The sequence below is a fragment of the Prorops nasuta genome, unplaced genomic scaffold (assembly GCF_024137725.1).
Source record: "Prorops nasuta isolate Cenicafe-Biocafe unplaced genomic scaffold, Cenicafe_Pnas_1.2 PNAS00017, whole genome shotgun sequence".
Taxonomy (NCBI): Eukaryota; Metazoa; Arthropoda; class Insecta; order Hymenoptera; family Bethylidae; genus Prorops; species Prorops nasuta.
Window position 1 is genome coordinate 5,296,426 of NW_027116814.1, and position 24,759 is coordinate 5,321,184.

The 24,759-nt window shown below is 36.1% G+C and overlaps 4 protein-coding genes across 8 annotated transcripts; 3 read left to right on the forward strand and 1 right to left on the reverse strand.

The window, feature by feature from the left end:
• The first annotated feature begins 64 nt into the window (after positions 1 to 64).
• On the forward strand, positions 65 to 2,102 carry LOC136779602 (DNA ligase 1-like). The gene is made up of 3 exons (XM_066737278.1): positions 65 to 80; positions 231 to 419; positions 491 to 2,102. Exons 2-3 carry the CDS (start codon positions 298 to 300, stop codon positions 1,986 to 1,988), a joined length of 1,620 nt encoding a protein of 539 aa, XP_066593375.1. The 5' UTR covers positions 65 to 80; positions 231 to 297; the 3' UTR covers positions 1,989 to 2,102.
• A 129-nt stretch (positions 2,103 to 2,231) lies between these two features.
• LOC136779605 (peroxisome assembly protein 12-like) lies at positions 2,232 to 3,796 on the forward strand. Of its 2 annotated transcripts, none has more exons than XM_066737283.1 (5): positions 2,232 to 2,532; positions 2,612 to 2,720; positions 2,788 to 2,984; positions 3,054 to 3,422; positions 3,486 to 3,796. In XM_066737283.1, the coding sequence occupies exons 1-5, from the start codon at positions 2,413 to 2,415 to the stop codon at positions 3,681 to 3,683; spliced, it is 993 nt and encodes a 330-aa protein (XP_066593380.1). In that variant the 5' UTR covers positions 2,232 to 2,412; the 3' UTR covers positions 3,684 to 3,796. The 2 variants fall into 2 exon arrangements, with proteins under 2 accessions (XP_066593380.1, XP_066593379.1); XM_066737282.1 differs by having other exon boundaries at positions 2,233 to 2,532; positions 3,051 to 3,422.
• A 146-nt stretch (positions 3,797 to 3,942) lies between these two features.
• Positions 3,943 to 8,131, reverse strand: LOC136779601 (merlin-like). 2 transcript variants are annotated; one of them, XM_066737276.1, is made up of 11 exons: positions 7,953 to 8,131; positions 7,378 to 7,878; positions 7,183 to 7,312; positions 6,906 to 7,111; positions 6,593 to 6,820; positions 6,298 to 6,507; positions 6,089 to 6,195; positions 6,007 to 6,027; positions 5,823 to 5,952; positions 5,235 to 5,570; positions 3,943 to 5,163 (listed from the first exon to the last, which is right to left on the reverse strand). In XM_066737276.1, exons 2-11 carry the CDS (start codon positions 7,474 to 7,476, stop codon positions 4,786 to 4,788), a joined length of 1,845 nt encoding a protein of 614 aa, XP_066593373.1. In that variant the 5' UTR covers positions 7,477 to 7,878; positions 7,953 to 8,131; the 3' UTR covers positions 3,943 to 4,785. The 2 variants fall into 2 exon arrangements, with proteins under 2 accessions (XP_066593373.1, XP_066593374.1); XM_066737277.1 differs by lacking the exon at positions 6,007 to 6,027.
• Positions 8,132 to 8,463: 332 nt separating this feature from the next.
• LOC136779603 (serine/threonine-protein phosphatase 2A 56 kDa regulatory subunit epsilon isoform-like) lies at positions 8,464 to 23,381 on the forward strand. 3 transcript variants are annotated; one of them, XM_066737279.1, is made up of 11 exons: positions 9,835 to 10,092; positions 10,183 to 10,662; positions 11,232 to 11,658; positions 20,753 to 20,949; positions 21,045 to 21,239; positions 21,306 to 21,436; positions 21,588 to 21,705; positions 21,803 to 22,078; positions 22,167 to 22,396; positions 22,478 to 22,626; positions 22,711 to 23,381. In XM_066737279.1, the coding sequence occupies exons 3-10, from the start codon at positions 11,520 to 11,522 to the stop codon at positions 22,620 to 22,622; spliced, it is 1,431 nt and encodes a 476-aa protein (XP_066593376.1). In that variant the 5' UTR covers positions 9,835 to 10,092; positions 10,183 to 10,662; positions 11,232 to 11,519; the 3' UTR covers positions 22,623 to 22,626; positions 22,711 to 23,381. The 3 variants fall into 3 exon arrangements, with proteins under 3 accessions (XP_066593377.1, XP_066593376.1, XP_066593378.1); XM_066737280.1 differs by lacking the exons at positions 9,835 to 10,092; positions 10,183 to 10,662 and adding an exon at positions 8,464 to 8,602; XM_066737281.1 differs by lacking the exon at positions 10,183 to 10,662.
• Positions 23,382 to 24,759: the final 1,378 nt, after the last annotated feature.

The following is a 24,759-nucleotide window of genomic DNA, read 5'->3' on the forward strand; positions in this document are numbered from 1 at the left end:
GGCGTCTAATTTCTTTTCCCCCACCACTTTGGCTTCGCTCTTCCACGCTTTTCTTTGGCTTAATGTCCCTCCGCCCTGATGTATGATTTATATTCTCTCTACAGGGTATTCATTATATGTTTTTTGCATCAGTGCGAAAAGTTTTCGGTTTAATTGATTTTTTGTGTGTCATTAACTTTTGATTGATCAAAAATGAATAAAATCAATGCAATATTATATATTTCTCGTAGAAGTTATGCGAGAAGAATCTCGAGTCCTCAAGTTCACCAAAGGAAAAATAGGGTTTCTCATGGGCAAATGAGAACTTTATTAGAGACTGTGGATGATATTACAGATTTAGAAACTATTGATCCTGATGATATAGACCAAGAGGAAGCTGATTTCTCACAAGTTGGTCAGTCTTATAATATGCATCTAAAGTAAGTCTTGATAAAAAATACAAATATTTTTTGTTTTGTATAGATATAAAACATTTCATTTATATTTTTAGGGAAAAACAGGTAGCAAAGGATAAATTAAAACAACAAATCACAGCTGAGAAGGTATTCAAAGAGCATCAGCCTAGTTTTCTTACTTATGTTGAAAAGGAAGAAATCAAATCTTTGCATAAAAATGATCCAAATCTATGGACCCCTGAAGAATTAAGCAAAAGTTTTCCAGCTTTACCAACAACTATTAAGAAAATATTAAAATCCAAATGGTCACCAGATTCAGCTGAAAGAATCATTGATTATGACAATTATGTATCCAAAAACTGGGAGAAATTTAAATCTGGAGAATTAGTATTGAGTGATCAGTTAGAGGAGCATTTAAAAAAATTTCAAAACAGAAAGATAGTTTTAATAGATAGAGTACAATTGGCAGAAAAATTTGTACCACCTAAAATTGAATTGCCCAAACCAAGAAATACTTATTTTTCTAATATAGTACAAAGTTACATTGAAGCAAAAGAAAATCGTTTAAAATTAGAAGAGACTAATATATTACATTCAGATAAAGATAAGTCTGAGAATATAGTGGAAGAAACTGGTGTTAAAGTAAAAGTTAAACATAAAAATGAGACCACTAAGTTTCAAAACACTGAAACTTATAATAAAATGGGTGCAAATGTGAAGGTTAAACCTAAAAATATAAAAAAAGTAGATAAAACTGAAGACACATTGTCGGAAGAAAATACTAAAGTAGACTATGAAGCACAATTGGCTGCAAAAGCCAAGTCTATGGGAATGAATATTCCAAAATCAGAAAAAAATAAATTGGTTGCTTATACGAATTATACATCTGAAGAAGCAGTAGCATTAAAAGCAACTGATCATGTAAAAGTCATAAATCAATATGTAGAAACAGCATGTATAGAGGATACAGATATAGATGATTATCAAAGACAATTGCAATTGAAAGCAAAATCTATGGGAATCAAGCCTTTAAAATTTGAAACATTAAACAATTCCAAAATCGAAAATCAAATAGATTTAGTTCACATTTCTAGAGAAAGCTGTGAAAAACATGATTTAGAATTTGAAAACAAGCAATATAGATATCGAAGTAGCAACAATAAATCTGAAAAACATATGACATTTAGTGAGTTTTTAAGTGAAAATGTAGAGGAAATGTCTGAGCAAATTAAAGAGGGTATTTCAGATGGTTCTCAAAAATTAATATTAGATATATATAAAAAAGAAAAGGAGTTAAAAAATGATATTGCTAGAGAAGAAAATGAAAATACATTAAAAACGAAACCTGAGTTAAATGATTTAGAAATTATTGAAAATAATTATGAAGAATATGTTCCAGGACTACCAGATAACGACAGTACTGAAACAGGTATTAAATTATGGAGAAAAAAAATAGATACTACATACAAATATACAAAACCTATCAAGGTGCCAGAGCATTTGAGAAAGAAGCATTTACAAATTAGGATTAAAGATTGTTATTATGATTATGATGGGGAATTTTTGTATAGGGTACCAAATGTACGAAATTAAATGCATATATATATATATATATATATATATTGTACATTTATTTGTAAAAATAATTGTTTTTGAAAATAAAAAATGTTATTTGATGTAAACTTCTGTGATAATAAAAAAATTATTAAGACAATGTAGACAACGCTTTGATGACATTAGATTTTAAGGTTAGGTAATGAGTTTTCGTCATCGCTTATAGGTCGTAATACTCGTGATCACTGCTCACTGCCCACTGGTCCATCAAATCAACTATGTATTCAGTCAGTAGTTACTAATCAGTTTCAGTGCTTGCTTGTCAATGATTCAGACGATTCAGTGATCAGGTGATCATGGGATTTATGATTCATGACCATCATACACAGTCGTCAGTCGTCACAATGGTTTATAAAAATTATTATACAGAGTTGTAATAATTGAGTAATTGAGATTTTTCACGATGGCGGAAAAAGGGGCTCATTTAACAGCAACAGCTTTTGCAAAACCTTCAATTTTTGAAATTATTGCACAAGAATCATTAGCATCTACTTTAGAGCCTGCATTTAAAAAGGTTTTTTTTGTAAGCAGAAACATATAAACAATACTATATAATTTTTTAAGCATTTCTCCCAGTAATAATTTCTGAATGAAAATTTCAGTTCTTAGCTTCCTGTAACCTTGACAGGTATGGTCATTTATTAAAATGGTCCAATGAAGCATTTTTGGTTTTTAACATATTTGTCCAGCGCTATTACTTGAATAAGTATTGTAAATATTATTTTTTATTCTAAATTTGTTATATCTGAGAAATATAAACAATGATATCTACTTTCAGCTGCATCGTTTTCAGAAGCATTTTATAGTCTAAAGCGTTCTCCATTAGTTAAAAATGAATTTCAAAATTGTTTCACAAACAAACAAAAAAGGCTCTCATTCCTTTTTTTAGTCCTTTTTCCTTACGTCAAAAGCAAACTCTCTGACTTATGTCAACAATATCAGTTAGAAGAAGCTGATGGCCAAATACCAAGAAATGTAAATATTATCTTGTACTTCAGTGCTTTATCATAAAATTTTCAATTTTTCTTACATTTCTTATAGCAGAAATGGAGTAAAATATTACGTGCTTGTATCATAAAAGGATACACAATAGGATTTACATTTTATGAATCAATTGTCTTATTAAATTTAATTCTTTATGCCTCTGGTTGGTCAAACTATCCAATGCCAATATACAATCTGCTATCTGTAACACTTGTATACTCTACAATGCAAGCTCCAATTTCAATTTATGACATACTAAGGAAAGTTAAGACTAATACATTTGGTATAAATGATGGATTGGATGTTCTGGAAAGAGTGGCTACAAGGTCTCTTGAACTAAGTGCATTTCTTCTCCAATTTGCTCATTGGTGGCATCAGGAAAATTTGCATACAAATCTTATGTCTCTTCCTGTACCCCCATCTCCAAAGGTAATGAAAAATATCCTAAGTATTGTATGTAATAATATAAAAATTATTCATTACAAACTATAGATACCTGAAGAAGCTAAGAAGTACAAAGGCTTATGTCCAATTTGCATGAAAAAACGTAGAATAAGCACAGCGCTTATGGTATCTGGGTACGTATTTTGTTATCCATGTATTTTACCAATAATTAAAAAAAACAAAAAATGTCCAGTGACAAATTATCCAGCTATAGAGGAAGATTTAATTCGTTTATACATAGACTAAGTAAAATAAGTAAACTGCATACTTAAAGATTCAGTGATCTTTATTGGTTGGTTGATACATAAGATTATATAATGATTGTATATAAAAATAAAGGAATCTCTAAAATGAAACAATTTAATGTGCATACTAATAGCTAAATAGCTTTATTAGTATTGTGAACAAAAATTAGGATTGGTCAGGTAAAATAAATTTTTAATAAAGTAATATCTAATAAGTTCGAATTTGTGGAAATTGAACTCTCCTTTTGTAATGAAAGGATACGGAATTTATATATTATAATAAACAATACTGTCAAAGTAATCTATTAATATACAAAACTTGTATGAAAAAAATCCGGAGCAATATTATTGTTATCTAGTCTGTTAACTAATCCTTATATAAAAAGAAAAATTCAACTACAAGCTACTACATATACACAAATCACATTTCTTTACAGAAGTAACTTTTATACTTCGCAAAATTTTCTTAAAACAGAATTAAATGATGGCCTATTTTAATTTAACAGACTGATTATATATATACATATATATATAAATATATGTATATAAATGTATAAGGCACTTAACTGTTCATAAAAGAACAATTGTATTAAAAACTGTTGTGCTGCCATTGCTTATTTTTAATAAACTTTATAATGTCTCAATGGTATGTATAATGCTTAATTATATCATATATGGCAATTACTAATGACTATTTTATAACAAAGTTCTATGCTATTTTCTAAACCAATTTCATAGTTATTATGTGTAATAATGAAAATCAATCTGTTTATGATTATGAGCAGAAAAGCAAGGTCCGAGTAATAGTAAAAATTTGTATACTATTGATTTGATTGAATACTTAATATTTACTACTAGAAATCATATGCTGCGTATGTTAAAATCACAGATAAATATCATACGGCAAGGCAAATATTTTATATATTTACTTTAAATTTTTGGCGAAGAAACGCTTAAAATTAGTCAACTTAAGGCACAATATGTACTGTATTATTTTAGACATTGCAGGATTCCGAAATTCGGCAGCTTTTTATGCGTTATGATTTATATTTTGTGACTTTATCGTTTCTCTCTCTATTACTTAATTTACTTCTGTCTCAAAGTTATAATTCTTCAAAAAAGGCCACTCGAGCTTTCGTAGATCCAGATTTAACTTTCTTTAGCGTACTATATTTATTTTCTCCAAGCCGTACCTGTTCTTCATGCAGTTGATCCAACTCGCACTGTTTCTCGCCAACTTTCATGACTTCAATTTCTGTACGAAGCTCTCGCAATTGTTCTTGAAGGTGTTTGCTTTTTTCCCAATAGTCCACACGTTCCTTTTCGATTTCCAGTGAAAGTTGGTCTACATCCCCATCAGCTATCAGATCGTACGAAGTTAAATCCGTAGGTAAAGGTTCCGCGTCCAGCTGTAAAGTTTGCAAATCTGCTTGCAAATCGGACGGAAGTACTTGGGTTGAGGGAAACAAATTTGGCACGGGCTAAAATTTTTTTTTTAATTTTTTGAAAACTAGTCAGACAAGAAATAAATTACAAATGTTTTTATACTTACAGTAATAGTAGCAGTGTATGCGTTCCTACTAAGAAACTCCAATAATTTTTCTTTAGCTTCTTTCTCGGCGATTCGTGCCCTCAAAAGTTCGTCTTTTAATTTTTCTGCTTCAGCAGCCCTTCTCTCGGATTCCTGGACCAATCTTTCTGTCAATAACTCCGCTTCCCTCGTCTTCCGCTCCAGGTGAACCTTTTCCTCTTCAGTCTTCATATTATTTAATCGTATACGAGTAATTTCTTGCTCTGCCTCTGAAGCTTTTTGGCTCAACAGCATCGCTTCTTCTTCCGCGACTCGGCTTTTCTCTGCTAAAAGATCTGCAGTTTCCTCAGATCTTCTCTACACATCAATGTTATTTCATCAATATGTAGACTTAAAAAAACTAATTATTCGTTCTGTGTATTTGAAAACAAACATAATGATGTGAGAACGTATAATTTTATATACATATAAACAAATCAACCCAAAATGACAAAAGAGACGGCTACTGAGAGCACTGGTAGTAAGCTTATGTATAACTATAAATTTTCATTTCATTATGTTTGTATTCAAATGTACGAAGCGGGTAAAAGTACAGATTAATCATATTACTAGAGCTTCGTTCGCCAATCGTATTTCTTCTTGATACTGCAAAAGTCTCTGCTCCATCGCAGCCTTCTCTCGTTCTGCAGCCTCTCGAAGCTGTTTCTCCTTAGCCAATTTATTTCTTTCAATTTGTCTCCTAATAATAATATTTGTCCGTATTAAATTAACTATTCAACTGCATGAATTTTACCTGCATAATTGGCTCTCCTCGCTTGCTTTAAATTAATACATTAATATCAACATATGTTTTTCATCCTTTAAATAGAACTTGCCTTGATTTTTCCTCCTTGGCTTGAGCTTTCATCTGCTGTACCTCCATGGAATCTGGTTTACGTCTCCTCATGAATAGATCGTGATTGCCGATGCACAGATCCAGGATCTTAACAAATAACACGTTAGTAGCTTTGTCATTTTCACATTCATCTAACCCTAAAGCTATTAAACCCTTCACCTATTTATCAACATTTGACTTATTCTTTACCAGTTTATTCATGCGAGCCTTCTGCGAGAAGAATACAAAGTTTGGCGATGACTTCTCCACAGGTTTAATGACAAACTTTTTATCATCAAAGCTAATATGACGAATTTCTGACCATGTAAAAGTTGTTTTTGGTGCTAGTTTATTTTCCTTTTCATAAATATTCAGTCCTACTGCAGTTACACCTAGCCATAGATCTGTTTCTTTCTTATTCTATAATAATATTTTTTCTTTGCTTCATTTACAAATTCTATTAAATAATTTTTGTGCATAAATCTATTCTGTGACACAAACTTACACTAATTGGGAAATAATTTACACCATACATGTCCAGATCTTGAGCAATTTTAAGATACTCCATTTCTGCCTCGTCTCTAGACATTCCTCTGTGATCAGCATACCAAATTTTTATTCTATCCTCCCACATTTCTGGTGTCATCTGATATTGATCTATAACTCTTTGTGGAAGTAAATCCTCGCTTGCTAACATTCCTGGACGATAAGACATTTCATCATAATCCCCATACTACGAATTAAGAAATTAATCTTAAATACTTTTTAAAGGAATGAAAAGCCTAATTAATATAGTTGTAAATGATTTTTCAAAATACTTTTGCTTGAACAGCATATGATGCTAATAACACAGAAGCTTCTGGAGGACAATAAATATCCATAGAAAGTATAGCTTGTTTAACTTGAAGGAAAAATAAGTGCTGGGTAACTTCTTGCACTAGCTCTTCTGCAACATCTTCTGGATAAAACTTTGCCAAAAACATGAAAGGAGTAGTTGGTTGCTGTGAAATGCCTTGATCTTGTACTAAAAAGGTAAAATGATTATTATCAGTTAAATGATCTATAAATTATTAAAATTTGTATCAATTTCTATACCTTTTTTGTCTAACTTCAACCAAGAAATAAAGCCTTTGGCATCTTCGTATTGAAGCCCAAAATACCAAGTCTCCCTGAGTCCTATAGTTCTACATACTAGATCAAACAAATCCCTTCCTGTAGATCTCCACTAAAAAAATTAAAGTTTCTATATTGGTCTTATTTATATAACAATAAATTAGAGCCAGATCTAACCTCTAGGTTGAACTCTAGTTCTGCATCAAGAGTGCAAACTTTCACTGGAAAGGACTTTCCAGGTTTTTTCCTCCTAAAAGGTGGCATTTTAATTTTCATTCTTCACGTCTAATGTCAAGAAATAGCTTTAGACGACATTACAGAAGAGAATTATACATATAAGCCCTGAGCATTTTGCAAGAGCACAGAGCACAAGATGTATTTAACAATCGTCCATTATTGTAATTGATAAGGAATGTAATAAATCTCAACACTTATGCATTTTCGAATAATCAACCTCAACAAAGGTTTAATCTATTAATGAAAACACAAATATCCTTTTTAAAAGAATAACATCGGAAAGCAAACCAATGGATTAAAAAGCCTTACACCACAAAAGGTTAAAAATAACTGCACGTAGTATGGTATGGGAAATTGAATCGTTCTTTTCATGCTACAGTGCAGTATAAATTTTCAAAGATGAATTTTGCCTCGGAAGTCGGAAGTACGGAGTGAAGTTAGCTGAAATGTAAAGGAATTAATTTCCTATGCTGTGTAATGTATATAAAACTCGTTGAAGATTCTGAAATACATACACTGAAAACTTTCTCGACTAATTGTTTAAAAAGTATCATACACACACATTTGCAGAGTATAATTGGTAACCACATACAACTAATAACAGTTGGACATTAATTGCTCTAAAGAAATTATACGCAAATTGCACCCTCGAAAAGTTGATGTATATTTTATTTTATAGGTAAAGTGGGGGAATAGGGATGATAATTTGTCCGGAAATTTTTTTAGTTACGACGATCGGATACGTTTCGAAACTTACTACCATCAGTACTGCAACTAACCTGCAAGCACTGAGATTCTATATACATTCTATGTTGCACATCTTATTATAAGAACGGCAGTGATGCCAGTGAAGTAGTATACAACTGCACGACAGTGAATTTTGAGAGAAACACGGTCGATACACTAATCACTTACACAACAGTGAACACTTCGTCCGTCGCAGTTTCGCACGTGCTTTGTTTTCGTTCTGAACGCGGTGTACATAGGTGACTGTGCGTACGTACGACTCAGTGATTCTGGACACAACTTATTGAATATTAGTGAATAAAAGTGTTTTTCACATGTCAATAGTAATTCGATCAATTTACTCTGTCTTGTGAATTTATTTGTTTGTGGGATTTTACATGAGGTAGCAAAGCTCAACGTAGTCTACACAGATCTACCGGTAAGTGTTTGTCAAGTAATTACTTGGTTTTATTTAAGTAACAAGTGCATTTGGCTAAATCGGGTAGCCTTATTTTTTCCAATTAGCCTATCCTAATATAGTTGGAAAATTTCTAAGAATTATAATCTACTGATTCCCCGTGAGGCACCCGGTTTCTCCAAGCTGCGTTACGCCACTTGCGCGACGTCATCAGCGGCGGGCGGCTCGGGCTCGGCTAAGCTCGGGCGCTCAGCTGTCGCTGCCGCGCTGTCAAAATCTCATGCAAAAATGCTGATTCCTTTTCGTAAGGAAACACTTTGATTACATTACAACCTATAAATATGGAACACGATAAGCATATAGTTTTAAATATTTTCATTATCAACATTTTTCTATGCTCATTTCTATAGTAATTAAAAGTTTATTTTAATTTTAGACAGAAGTTAATATTTTCTACAATATTGATGAATATCTGACTTGGTCTAAATGGTTTATACTTGTCGTCCGTAGCGTTCTTTGATTTTTATATAGACTTAGAAATACCATAATAGATAAAGGTAATATCAAAATTTAAATTGGCTTTTCCATTTGGAATATCATCATTAATTCCGCTTATATATGTACTTAAATTATTACCTATTACCTGCTCATAGTTTTCCGAATAATTACGCTTTGGAGTTTTAAAATTGTACTCAGTGAAAAAAGTCTTCAGCACATATTGTATAAGATTCTATTGGAAAGTAAGTAATAAAGTTAATAAATAATTATATCAAAGTATCATAGGAATATATCGACTTTGTATTTACTTTGAACGAAGCAGTAATAAATTATATACTTCATCAAGAATCCCAATTGCTTCATTGTAAGTAATTCTTTTTTTACCATTGTAATTAATTACCTATGTGCATTAAAATTATAATTTCATTATTTTTAAAATAATTGAGTACTTAACACCCTGAGATTGTAATTATTTTATGTAGTCTTTATAAGTCATGTTTTTATAATAAACAAACGTAGCAAGAAAATACCGTTTTTATAGAAAAAGTTAAATCCTTATCTAGACAAATATTAAGTATAACAGAAGCTTTATGAACTTCTTAAGGAAATTATAAACAAATTTCGATTGAGAAAATTTTTGCTTATAGGACGCATGCGCCATATTGAAAAAGTTCTGATCGAGTGCTCGTGGCAGCTCGTGGTATTCCGGGTTTAATCGGGAATCTCCGGTAGCGAGGATTGCCGAGAGCGCATTACTATTTTCAGGCACACAAGGTACCTCTTGACGGGTTTTCAATAAGTGAAGAGGGCGACGGAGGACTTTTTTCTTTTTAATTTAAAATTTACGTACGGTAGAGTACGGAAATCGGGTAAGCTTTCGACAGAGAATAATTGAAAGAATGGGAGATTGTTGAGAAGTGTCCGGCGATCAATTTGATGAAAATGAGGGAAACTGGGAGAGTCGAGCAGCTGATGGCGGCTGATTGTTCTTCGAGGCTCTCGTCGAGTTTAAAGTGAGTGTGTGCGATCATCGAAATCTCGATATATCACCGTAACAATTCCCAGGAATCAGTAAATCCACTTTAATTCATTTTGGTGAGAAGGCGCTTTTTTGGCCTGGAATAGCGAACAAGCGCACCTGAGAAGTTCGGGTAGGTGGGTCCAGTGCATATGTGACAACGCCTAACACGAAAATTCGTCAGCTACCAGTGGCCGGGTGCAGCTAAGAGTTTCGGAGCCTTGGAATCGCATAGCTGGACTTGCTATGCCCAGGAACAGCGTTGCCAAGCGTAGTATGATGATTCTACTACCGTAGTATCATATCCTATAGCGTAGTATCCAAATGGATACTACGCTACAATTTCTGTTGATACCAGAGATGAAGGGAGAGACTGCTGACGGCGGGTCAAAGTGGCTACACATTTTAAAAGTGGCGCTCCTATGTTCGTAATCTACTGGTACTAGCGGTTTTTTCAGATATAATTCACCGCAACCAGGAATCGAACCTGAGACCACAGGGTCAGCAGTCTAGCGCGCTAACCGCTCGGCTACTCGCCGCTCCGTGTACGCATTAAAAATCTAAGGTATATATATATAAACTATTAAGGCATTTTGGAAATTTAAATGCAATTTTCTTGAAAACGGGAGAAGATTGGAAGCTGAAATTGGGCAATTTATCAATAGTAAGGACATCCCAAACTCCGTCGGTCTCTCGCGGTTGGGATTCCTTGTTAATTAATATTATTGTTTATTATCATCTAAAAAATCTTTAATGCACAGCACTTGATACATGAGAAAAGATATCATTTATCAGTATTAAGAACGATTACTTATGTTTTTTCTATGCATTTCTATTGAGATTCTGTTTCAATTTAATAAAATGTTCAGCAATAGAGGCTTGTGTGCGCATACATCCGTGTACACATTGCAATTGGTTGTGTAGGAAAGTGAGTGAGAATGAGAGGACGAACGAGTAGACGTATCCTTTCTCTCTCGCTCCTTCTTTCCAAACGTTCCAACTTACACTCCCCACTTACCCACAATGTGCGCATACATTTGACACAGTCCCATTCAAGTAGCGTGTCTGTGAGAATTAGTTCTACTCTTCTCCGTTCCGTCTTCTGGCGCTCACGTCAAAAATCTTATTTTGCAGGAGTGGGAGAAGGAGCGAATTTAGTCTGGGTATAGCCGTGAGCAATCTCCCGTGTAGTATAATTCAAAATGGCGGACTTGGCAACGCTGCCCAGGAAGGAACTTTGAAGCTAACCACGTGCGAGCATTTGGTCTTGTGGCGCCGTAAGCCCTTCTCCGCGGTATGCGGCCTCCTAGAGGTGCTCGACATCGTCTCTAGTCTAGGCTAGTGCCGGCAGGATTAGCAACTCCGGGTATCTCTTAGTGTTCGACTTCCCTCCAGTTCCACAGTGCCTCCGTTTTACCCAACATGTCGTCTGGGACTTTCGTCGACCGGATAGACCCTTTTGCCAAGCGTTCCCTCAAGAAGAAGACCAAGAAGTCCCAGGGCTCGTCACGCTACAGAAACTCACAGGATGTCGAGCTCCAACAGCTTCCACCACTTAAAGGTTAGTTAACTTTTGTTTATGCTCACCTATCTTCTCCATTTTCCTCCATCTTATTTTCATGTTACTATTACTTTTAAGTTTCAACACTTATTTCCTAATTTTATCATCCCACTCGTACAACCTGCCTTTTATGACATTCAGGCTAGCTTTGAAGAATCGCAGTGATGTTGGTATACTTATTCTGTACCACTATTATCATTGCTGTTTACCATTTGCTGTTTCTTCTTCGAAGAAACCCAATTATTGCATGTGCATTAAGTTTTAATAAACTTGAATAGGAAAAATAATTTGTTGGTAATTATTACATTTTTTGGTTTACATATACTACTTGCTTTATTACATTTTCTGAAGTAATCCTTAACTTTTGCTATTTGATAACTTTGTCGAGAAGTATGAACCAAGAGTTTTGTGAATTTGCAACTATATACATTTATTAAGTGGTTCATAAATATTTTATTAGTTATATGATAAAGTAATAATCATTTTGTAAAATAATTTAACTGAGACGAAAGAGAGTCATTAAATAATGTGAGTTTTCTCGTACAAAATATGGTGAAGTTGACAATCAGTGGTCAATGCTAAAAATGTAATGCATAGTTTTAATAAAAAACTGCAAAGGGGAGTATGAAACTTGAAAGTTGTTTTAAAACAGGTAGATCTGAAAGTCAAGATCATTTTATCAATAATGAATGTAATGTATGCTGAAAGAGTATAATGATGCATGTCAGATGTAGATGTGCAAGGGATAAAAATTCTATTTTATCATATCATTGAATTGTTAATAGCAATGAAAACTTGATCCGACTGAGTTCCAGGTCAGCAATCGATCGAATTTGAGGTTAGGTTCTGCTGAAATTGGTACAAGCTCCGACAATGACCGAAAAAGCCATCTGTGCCTGAATTTCTAAAACTTATTTTATTCTCTTGGAATGAGATAGATTTACCAAACATTGCAAATGTCAATTTGATATGGTGATGTTCTGAAGTACAACCGATGTTCTTACGTAACGTATATAAGTTCGTTGTCTTTTACAAGTATAATTCAGCCAGACATGAAACATAAAATACTTTAGGAAATAAATAAATTAATCGACAAGAGTTAAAAATCCCCCTTCTCTCCAATAAAGCATCACTAAGTTTTCTATCGTATATAAATATGTTTTTCTTTCAAAGTTTCGTTAACATTAGTTTTTTCTTGGAGTATATGAACAAATAGATTATGATCTTAGCAATAAAACATAACATTGGCGTACAACTGGAAGAATCTCTCAACATATTTAGCTTTGCCAAGGTACTACAGGCTACTAGCTTCATAAGACCTTGAATTGATTACAGATTTTCCATTGAGTTCAGCTTTGAAGATGAAAATTCCCCCCACACATTCTAAATAAATAAATACGTCCTATGAATCTTTACATGGTATTAGAATAGAATTTTCTTAGACATTCTGAAACTGTTTTTTATATATAGTTGAATGGTTTCTCCAGACTATGTTCGGTGTACAGATTCTTAAACGAGATACGGACAAATATTATTTAGGTTGGTCTCATATATTCCCTTCTCTCTCTTTCTTTCATTCTACACAATTCATATAACCTTAAAAAACCCGTGTTGTACACCGGACAATTGTATGAACACACATTTAAAAATCTATATTCGATACAAAACACCAAATTGCACATTCGTATGGTATATAAATTAAATATTTTCTTGTTACAGTATAGTATACAAAAGTTTACCGAGAAAGAGTACAGAGTGAAGTTAGCTGAATCATAAAAGACTCAATTTCTCGCATTGATCTCTTCTGGATTCGAATGTTCCTAAAAACCAAATGCATTAAATATTACTCTTTTAAAATTCGAAATAAGCTGTTATTTGTTTACTTATTTATCATCCTTCCACCACATAATTTTCACGAAATATTACAAGAAGGAAAGATGCTTGTTTTCGAGACTCCTGCAAAGCGATAATCTGCTATACACTGAGAGCTTCCAGATGTTTGATTCTAACCGATTGACGTAACTCTCCTAGTCCTCGGGATCGAGTCAGCACTAGACTCGTCTAGTCACCAGTTCCAGGTACTCGCTCGCTGCTTCACAAAACATTTTTAGCCTCTCTAGCGTAGGTGTACTTGCACCCACAATTTCAGACGAATTTGCGTCTTCCAAACTAGTCGATCAATTAAACCTCGGTCGGACATTCTCTCAGCTACTAAAAATAGCCAAAACTCATCAATTTCCAACTTGTTTCAACTATTTTCTCCCAATTTCCCTATATTCGTTCTCCTCAGTTATACGTGCACTCGCTATATATATATATATATTTTGGCTTTTTCCACTACACTGTTCCTATTTCTACAGAATTCTACCAAGGAATTCCACGTCAGTTTCACCCAGGAATGTTTCAATCGAAACACAGCAAAAGAGATCTAATGTTATTCTTCATTCGGAATTCTTAAAGTTTGCTTTTCTCGGTTCACCGTTTGATTTTCACCCGTTTTACCCTTTTTCTCGTGCCAAGTATTTTTCGTTCGTCAGTGGCCACGCGAAATTTTCACCGTGCAACACAACGCGTCTAATTAATGATGTCATTGATCGCCAGTGGCCAATGTCAAGATCACCGGTGCACCACTGCAACGGAAGAAATAACAAAGCAATTGGACTGGAGGACACTGGGGAGAGAATCGTTGAAAATTGTGTTTGGTTTCAATTTGAAGAATACTTTGTTGATTGTTGGGGTACGAGCATAAAACTAGTGAATTGGGTTAAGTTTGGGAAGGAGAAAGGATTGGCACGTGGCGTTGCATTCGTCACGTTTATTGACGCGGCCCGGATAATACTCGGTGACCTCAGGATCCTCTTAAGGTCAGGAGCCCACTTTAGGTGGGGTCCAAAGCTGCGTTGTTTAGCACCTATGTATTTGTCCATTGTTATTATGTTATAACATTGTAGAGAGCATTCCCTTCCTCTCTCTCTCTCTCTCTCTCTCTCTCTCTCTCTCTCTTAGCCAAGCTTTTAACAGGCTTTCACGAGCCACGCCAAGAACTGAGAAAGTTATATCTCTGCTGTATTTTTGCTTATTTTATTAAAAAAAAAAAAAAAAAAAAAAAAAAAAAAAAAAAAAAACTAGAGGATTTTCAGTCCCCAATGAAGTTGATACCAAAGTATTCAGAACTGAAGTTGCTACGAGACTGTATAGTTTAAAAATTAAAGACATCTAACCTAAAGCTGGACTAAGACGTGCGCCGTATACCAGATGGCACGCCAACTTCAAGCTGCACACTGGCGAAACTCGTGACTATCTTCAGCCTCGTACAACTCTTTCTGGAATCAAAAAATAAAATCTGTGTATTTCAATTAAATTCAGGTGAAAAAAATTAAGTCTTCTTCCGCTTGGACAAAAATGATCCAAAAATCAGACTTTATTTTTCCACTGGTGTTTACATTGCACTTCTCGCAAAGTAGGGACACTGCTGCGTTTCTGAGAATCGTAGCAATAAAAGTCATTGGTACCTTCGTAAAACTTAATGAGGCTTGAAGAATTTTATAATTACTTCCATGCAATTTTCTCTTTCTTAATCGATCTACAAATAAGCTAATTGAATGAATCGAAGATTTTCGATGGATAATTTATTTGCTACATGCAGTTTAGTCAAGTAACCCAGTTTTGTCACTAATTAGAAACGCTTTGAGATTCTGTCGTCGTATATATAGTGCACTAATTTCGTTGGTCAGATCAAGAAGGGCCCTGATGAATGTCTCAAGGATGGTATATATGTATATATTATTAACCTCTCTCTCTCTCTCTCTCTCTCTCTCCTAACCATGTAAACTTGCACTGGCTACCGTGGGAAGAGTGACGTCATCTTTGCTCTCCTGAAAAACAATATTTACCATTAATTCGTCTTAGCTAAATCATTCAAGCTTGATTCACCGGAGCTAAGCGTGATTTTCGATAGGAAAATCAAGTTTTAAATGCATTTTAAGTCATAACGAATAAGCGTTTTTCTATGCGTGTTTCTCACTTAAGCAAATCGACTTAATTTGCAAGCAAGAAAAGTGCATAGTTGTGTCCGAGACAAATTTGGTCGCACGAGGATATAAAAACAAGACGATTGCATGATTTCGGAATCGAAACGTTTGTCCAGTTTGAATCTTGGCCCAATTAGCGTTCGTTAAGCCGATTACTGCGCGGTGTTTCCGTGAATCCTGACTGCGTTATGTAAATTTCAATGCACGACTGATGCCATGCAAAAGCGGTGGCGGTGCCTCTTACTGTATTAGGGATTCGGCAAGATTGCTGATCAATAATCAAACCTACCAATGACGTACTTTCAAATCGATCCAAGCGATCATTATTTAATAACACCAATTCTTGCAATGATCAATATTTTCCATTATCCCCCCTAAAATTCTTGATTTTACCAAATTTTTAAGAATTCAAGAAGAATACCGATCAAAGATAAAAAATGACAGTGACGTACTTTCAAATAAATCCAAATGATCGTAATTAAAGAGTAATTATCGAAGAGATAATTCCCAATATCTAAACTCTCGCTTCTTAATTTGACAAAATTTGTAAGAATTCAGAAAAATGTCCGATCAATAACGGAACGTACCAGTGACGTACTTCCGTATCGATCTAACTGCTCATTATTTACTGTCAAATCGCACACAACGAGTACTTTTCTAATCCCTCCCTCAATTCTTGCTTTACCAAATTAATTAGCTTCTCGCTTCATTATTATTAATCGATCCTCTCGAGTACTTTATTGGAACCACGTTAAAGCCGACCTATTCGAAGAAAATCCTCCACCCCGTTTTGCCAACCCTCCGTACGTTTAAAATTTCCAATAATAAACCGTGTGTTTGAAAAACGTCGATTGAAAATAGTGGGCGGGGTTAGAGTCGAGTTTCTCTGTACCAAACGCACTGACATCATCATCATCATCATCATCATCGGCAGGGCGACCTTCCTACGCGAGACAGCCTCAACACGTTCCGTTCTTCCGCTAATGAGAATTACGTAACAAGTTTTACGTCTCGCTCCAAATGAAATTCCTTCATCTTCCTAATTCGTCGGACAAACAAGCGCAACGCGCACGGGGACCAAACTAGGCATGGAGGAAAAATTCTCGCAGTTTTTCTCGTTTTTCGCGTCGTCGCCGGTTGCTCTGGAGCATAGTGCACGCGAATTGGTTGATTCGCAGGTGGCGAGGGGGAGGGGGGGGGGGGATTTAGCGAGACACGTGCATACTACGAGAGAGTGGAAGAGTGGGGGGCGAAGGGAACATACGACGAACCTCCGGAGAAGCGACGACGGTGGGAGTATTGATCCGGAATGTCGGCGACCGCCCGGAACACTCCAGTATTCCTTTACCTCCCCCTTCCCGCTCTCCCCTATACGTTATACCAACCAAATACTCCCTCCTCTCCACACACACACACACACCCCTCTCACTCTTGACTCCCGAAAATGATTCTAAACGACAAAAAAATCCCCGCAAATTGACCGAGTAATTTTTCACTCTCATTTTCACGATGAAACATTAAATCCCCCGAAGGGACGTCGAAAAGCGCTGGAAGTCCGGGGTGCCGGAGTCGCGAAGACGGCCCTGCACGGTGAGGGAAAGAACGTGAAAGTGGATGGCCAACTTATGAATGAAATTATAAATACTTGCATGCTAGATGATCCTCGTGCACGTAACTCGCCCAATGACGCCACGGAGTCCTTGCATTTTCACGTTAAATCTCTTTTGTTTACTTTCTTACGTAGCTGTAAAAAGTTCTGCCCCCCCCCCCCCTCCTTCCACCCGGGTCGAGTTGAAAGTGTGCCCGGTAATAATGAAAGTTTTGTAACCGATCCAAAACTTAATTAGAATTTCGACGCAAGTGCACACACCGATTGACTAATTATCGCATAGCCGAGATCACGCGCCGCTAGCGAAACAATTAAAAATAATAGTAAAGAAATTGGCTTGCAGTAGCAACAGTAGCGGCCGTTAAGTAGCAAGGAGGAGAATGGAAGGAGGAGAATTTGACGAGGAAGAAGGTTCGATATTATATATAGATTGGATTGGAATTAGGTATTAGGCGGAATAATTAGGTTGTTATCGGCGAAGCAGGCTACTAATAGAAAATAATCGGCGTGAAGGCGAGGCCGATATTGGCCATTGTACACTCGATGCAACTTGGCTTTTCCAGAGTTACCCGCTCGGCCTCAATGGGTTTATCGAATTATGGCGAAACTCTCTCGCTTTTGCCGGTCACGCGACAGCTCCACACTGAACGACGCTCTACCTATAATTATCCAACGAATAACTAGCTTTTTCTCGACCTTCTTTTTACCCCTTTCACGGCTATATCCGTATATATATACACACAGCATAGAAATTCACACATAATTTAATTCTTTCGAAGCAAAAGTTATTTCAGTGTCGAGAAGCAACAGCGAGGAGAATTGGCCAAGTGTCATTAAAAGCGTTTTAACGAGGCCGGTTAGTGTTGTGCAGTAGGCAGGCTGCGAGCTTAACATAATTAACGCTGGTATAACTTTCTTCGCTCGCCGCTAGGTGGCAAGGGGGGGGGGGAGATGCGTCAACGACTCGCTTCACGAATCTGCGACAAATCTTGGCGTTATTCAGTGTTAAACTGGAAATGCCTGGACTTTCGCTGGAATACGGATCCATAAATGTTTTTATTGCCTCGTTGCAGGCGTGTAAACAAATGTCTGCTGGAGTAATTAATTTGTTTGTTAATTCGCTGTTAAAGCTGCAGGGAAGGCGCGTGCATCCTCTTTAACGAGCAGCGAGAGAGCGCGAGGCTATCGGTAAATCTCGCTTCTCCCCCTCGTCATCTCGCCAAGACATCTTCGGATGTCACGTAAGATTACGATCGATTTGCTTTCAATGTGCCACTGTACTGTATAGTCAACATTCTCTCAAGGCTTTTTTTGTGTACCGTTAAAACTGCGGCCAAAAGCCTTCGGGATGAATATTCGCGAAGAAGGCGCAGCATTGAGAGAGAAGTATTTGGATTAGTTGATAAACGTACGATGGACAGGTTTTTTATGCAGCTCAATTGAATCGGGGCTCGTAGAGCAGCAGGAGTAGCAGAGTGTGGTGGAATATAAAGGCCGTTGGTTGGTATGGATAAAGCACTGACGCGCGGCGGTGCCGCCGTTGCAAAGTTATACAGAGAAACGGGAGAGATAGGGAGGAGGGGGGAGCATGTGGGTAAAAGCGTATAAATTGTGGCTTGCACGTATTGTGCTTCGATGGCCAAGGAGCGCTCGATCGCTTTGCCATTGGCGCTCAAGTTTTCATTCATGGCAAGAAAAAGAGTGGCGGAAGGTAAACCAACGCTTCTACCCTCCTTTTCTACCCTCGTGTCTCATCCTTTTGCCTCGCTCCAACTCGATCCACCTGCTACCCCCTATTGATTCGCCAGGTGATCTTTTCTTCTTCCTCTCTCTCCCTCCTTCATTCATATCTTAATTCTTATCCAGGTTAAATAAAGATTAAACCAGAATAGCGCATCTATATATATATATATATATATTAAAGGACTTGGAAACACGTGATTTTTTATTTCACTTAATTTATAACGGATTCCGAGAAATTTTGACCAGACAACTTGACAAAATTCTAATGCGAATCTCGTTGTGTGATCCAATTTTCAGAAAATTACTCCGGTGATTTGTCTGATGACGCAATCTCATGAAATTGCTCTTGCAATTTTTCTGACGGTTCTGCGAAAACGTTATAATTTTGGAAATTTATCTACCAGAGTAGATAGAGGGAGAGAGAGAGGTTGTCTGAATTTTATTTCCCTCGTATGTAGGTTTGTTCATGCTGCTGTTGCTGCTAACTGATCTATTCAATCAGTAAATTATATTCATACATCATTCAAGTGATGGAGAACCATTCCACCTTTGTTTGGCTTGGGGACACACGATGTAATAGAAAAGCTAAGCGTGAGAAGAGTAAACTGGGAATTTTCTTCTCTCTCTTTCTCTCTCTGGCTGTCTCCCATTTATTTTTCACCCCAAGTACAGCTTTTTTCATCGACACTTTCATTCTTCAACCTTATCACTTCTTTAAATTAATGCAACGAATTATTGTGTACAAATGAAAACGATTAATTAATATAGTAAACAAATGTAGAATTTTAATTTAGCTAATCCTTTAAATTAGTATATTTAATTGAAATCGAAAGTCATTTTTGCAATGCTATAAGAGATATCAGAATGAAATATTAAATAGAATATTAACGATGCAAGTACACAACTGAGTTTCCCTCTCTCCTTCTTACAACCCTTGATAAACTCTTTAAGTAACTACAGAATTGTATCTATATATATATATATGTATCCTACATTATATTTGCTCTCGACGTTTTCAAGCAGCCAACGATGAATAATTCATGCCAAATCATAACTATAACGTTTCTGCGTCTCTCTCATTTCCAGCAGCAAGCTGTTACTTCGTAAAACACGTGTTGATCAACCATAATGTTTTGCTCGAAAGAAAAGCACAAAAAAAGCTGATTAAAAAGTGTAACCTTAGTTAGCCCACTAGAATGTTTTCTGGGTTGATTCGAATGGCTAGGAAAACACAGTGTGTACGTGTTTCGTTGTTCTCTTGACTCTAGCGTGGTTGGACAGTGTTCCAAGCCGTACAAAAATAACAGCGAACGGCCTGCTGACCCCGCTACCGGGACTGATGCACCTCGTAGGTGGTATCGAGCGATTAATGTCACGAACAAACCGCCTGACGCGATAATCAAGCCAGCGACCATCATTTATTCATCACTTTGGCGCCCGGAAATTGTTTATCCAACAAACTAAACGTCCTGCTTGCCCGCGTGCTCGTCACAACACCGAACATTAATAGTTAGCTTCTATATATCATACACACACACATATACACGTATGACGACCTCTAAATCATTAATGATCGAGTGATTAGTAATATAAATAGTAGTGAATACTGTTTAACGAAGTTGAAGATACATTGTACCAAGAGTCTTGCATTCTTCTGACTTTGTTCCTCTTTGCTTTCATGGATATTAATTTTCCACGAATTCCATTGCAGATGTCAACCCATCGGAGCAGGAGGACTTGTTTATTAAAAAGCTGCGCCAGTGTTGCGTGGCGTTCGACTTCATGGATCCGTTGGCGGACCTCAAAGGCAAGGAGATTAAACGCAGCACGCTCAATGAACTCGTTGAGTACATCACTGCTGGACGTGGTGTCCTCACCGAGCCCGTATACCCGGAGATCATTAAGATGGTATTGATTGTTTTTTTTATTCATCCTCCCTCCTTATGTGTACGTGCCATTGTGCGCTGCAACAATGAAAAATCAACGATTAACAATTTTTGTAGATTTCTGCAAACCTATTCCGTACGTTACCACCTAGTGAAAATCCAGATTTCGATCCGGAAGAGGATGATCCAACACTGGAGGCGAGCTGGCCCCACCTTCAGTTGGTTTACGAATTCTTTCTACGTTTTCTCGAATCCTCGGATTTTCAACCACAAATCGGTAAAAAAGTCATCGACCAAAAATTTGTTTTACAGGTAAGTATCTCTGTGCTTATATATCTTGCATCGTATATTGAACTACAAGTTTCTGTGTTTTCACAGTTGTTGGATTTGTTCGACTCGGAGGATCCTAGGGAAAGAGATTTCCTGAAAACTGTCTTGCATCGTATTTATGGCAAGTTCCTTGGCTTGCGAGCCTTCATACGCAAACAAATCAACAACATTTTCCTCAGGTATCAGTTTACTTTTAATCCGGGTCTGATAAAAGATAGTCTTGTTCCTCTATTGATAGTGTTACTACGAGTATCATGTTTTATTATCGCATTATATGTGTCAAGTTTAATCGGCTGTTATTTTAAGCCTCACTCTTTTTAATCTTCTCAGGTTTGTGTACGAGACGGAGCACTTTAATGGGGTCGGTGAGCTTCTTGAAATTTTGGGTAGCATTATCAATGGATTCGCTCTTCCTTTGAAAGTGGAGCATAAGCAGTTTTTAGTCAAGGTAAACTGATCACTTTATAAATAATGTTACTAATTGTGTGAAATAGAATACACGATATCACAGATGAAAGACTCTAACGATATGTTTCTTTCGCTAGGTGCTGCTGCCTTTGCATAAGGTAAAATGTTTGTCGCTGTATCATGCACAGTTGGCATACTGTGTGGTGCAATTTTTGGAAAAGGACGCAACTCTAACGGAGCCAGTTGTTCGGGGCCTCTTGAAATTCTGGCCTAAAACCTGTAGCCAGAAGGAGGTGATGTTTCTCGGAGAAATCGAAGAAATTTTAGATGTCATAGAACCTAGCCAATTTGTTAAAATCCAAGAACCTTTGTTCAGGCAAATTGCACGTTGTGTATCGTCGCCTCATTTTCAGGTAATCGATCAAAACAGGATCGTCGTTCTGCAAAAAATAGAATTTGTGTAAATAATCACATTGTAATATCATTGTCATGTATTTTTAGGTTGCTGAGAGAGCTCTTTACTTTTGGAATAATGAATATATAATGTCATTAATCGAAGAAAACAATCACGTAATAATGGGGATTATGTTCCCAGCGTTGTATAGAATTAGTAAGGAGCATTGGAACCAAACAATAGTAGCTCTTGTTTATAATGTTCTCAAGACTTTTATGGAGATGAACAGCAAGCTCTTTGATGAACTTACTGCCAGCTATAAGTCTGAAAGGCAAAAGTGAGGTTTTTAGAGTATTGGCTCTCTTGTTTGGGAATATATCGAGTCGTTCGTTTAATAACCGTTTCGAACGAATTGCAGAGAGAAGAAAAGAGAAAAGGAAAGGGACGAATTATGGAAGAGATTGAATGAACTGGAGTTGGAACGACGTGGTGCTGTCACTGCTCCTACCTCGAATACTCCAGTTCCTGCCACTACTGCACCGCCGACACGACCCCGCCCCTGAGCTGGTAAAATTATAGATAATTATATAGAGAGAAGAGAGGATTAATCATTGATTTCTTTCACTATTTAAAACTATATACGATTTTTAGGTGGATACCTACCAGGCTACCCAATAATTAGCCCCTAGTTAACGTGGATTGTCCATACACTTGCAAGGAAAATCTCGTTGTTAGTGAAACGAACTTCTCACAGTGGCATTCTTTGCGTAATTACCAATTTCCCTCGTTAGCTTTTCTCGACCCAGATGAGGACCGACGCTAACAACAAATAAATCGTGAGAAGCACATTGACTACATTCTTCTTTCAAGCCATGTTTGATGATCTATGATGATTTGGACTGTACATTAATTTAGATTTTGGCAGAAACAATTTTAAGTTGTATGGTGTAATCAGTGTCAGCACATAATACGAGGATGTTAGACCCTTCTTAATTAAGGTACAGCTGTGCTAGGTGGGAGGGGATGATCAAGGTGTAAATTTGAATGGATGATAAAACGTGTTGGTGTCCAGTGATAATGTTAGAAACTTTGATCACTTCGTTGAAGATCCTATCCTGGAGGACCCACGTACTCTGATCGTCGCCTTTTACCTGGCTAGCAGGGGCGTTGTTTGAAATGTATCATATATTCGTATTAACGATAACGATAACTATAACAAAACATAATAAATTAGGTAAATATATAAATATATATATATATATATAAATATATATATAAATATATATAATACAGTATATTATAATAAATAGTAATATTGATGATACGAGACAATTACATTCACACACAACACGAATACACCAAAACTAAAGTTGCAGGAAACACGTGTAACGTTGTAACGTATAAGACCCATGTGCTACCGAATCTACTAACACTGATAATTGAATGCCTGCTGAGATATGCATGCAACTTTTTTCAAGAATGAATTAAATTGGGCACGACAGTGTGAGAGAAAGGGAGAGAGAGCGCGCGCGAGAGAGTGTGAGAGCGAGAGAGAGAAAGAGAGAGAGAGAGAGAGAGAGAGAGAGAGAGAGAGAGAGAGAGAGAGAGAGAGAGATAGACCGAGTTCTTGAAAATTTATTAAGATAAGACTCGATTGAAGAAGGCGTGAAAAGAAGTATATGTTGTTTTTTAAATAATAAAAAAAGAGGAAATATGAAGGGCAAGTATACAATAAAAAGATTTAATTGTACCAAAATATCCATTGCTTATAAATATAATAAATCATAGAGATACAATGCATAAGATTTATTGGAGCTGTGCTCCCACTGGCCGACAGAAAAGATTATGTGGGATCGTTTTTAAAAAAAAATTTCTTACCGTCGCATAATTGTAATGAACAAAATAATGATACTACATAGATGGTTAAAGTGAGTGACCATTTGCTCATATTTTCATGAAGTAGTTGAAACAAAAACGAGATGATTTACTTGTGACAGGTCTTTATCGACTATTGTTCTTCATGCAGAATATTTTTCACCGCTTAAATAATGTAATACTCATTTTTTATGTTACTGAGTTTGACCCTGCTTCATGAAAAATTGTTAGAGAGAAAACCATGGCTGAATAACACACATGAATTAATTGTAAATTCTTGTAATGACTTCAGATACTAGTTAAAGTCATAAGGTTCATTACGCGTAAATAGACACTTTATTAAACGAACGTCTATTTCATTTCTCTGTTATTCTTTTGTCTTTTATTTTATATACAGCAGGCTAAATCGACGTGTGTCGAAGAGGGGAGCTAATTGACGAATATTTTTCTTTGGAAACGAATGGAAGAGTTCATTGGTCTCTATGTAGAATGAAGACAAAAACAAAAATACCTATTTCGTCAATTAATTCAACACTGTCAAGTAAATCAACAAGTTCGATTCCACTTGACGAATGAATTAATTAGATCACGGGCAAGAATCGTTCTTACCTAGCAAGTTAACTGTAAAACAATCGATATTTGAATAATTACCCAGTCCCCCGGATCTACCCGTAAGTTATCAATGAAAGCAAGAACAGAAAATGGGATTTTTAATTTTTCTTCTTTTCGAAATATTTGCTTTTTTATGCCTTGCGCTGCATGCTATGTTACCGTAATCATAGCATAATATTTTTCTACTACATGCATATAAAATAGTATATTGAT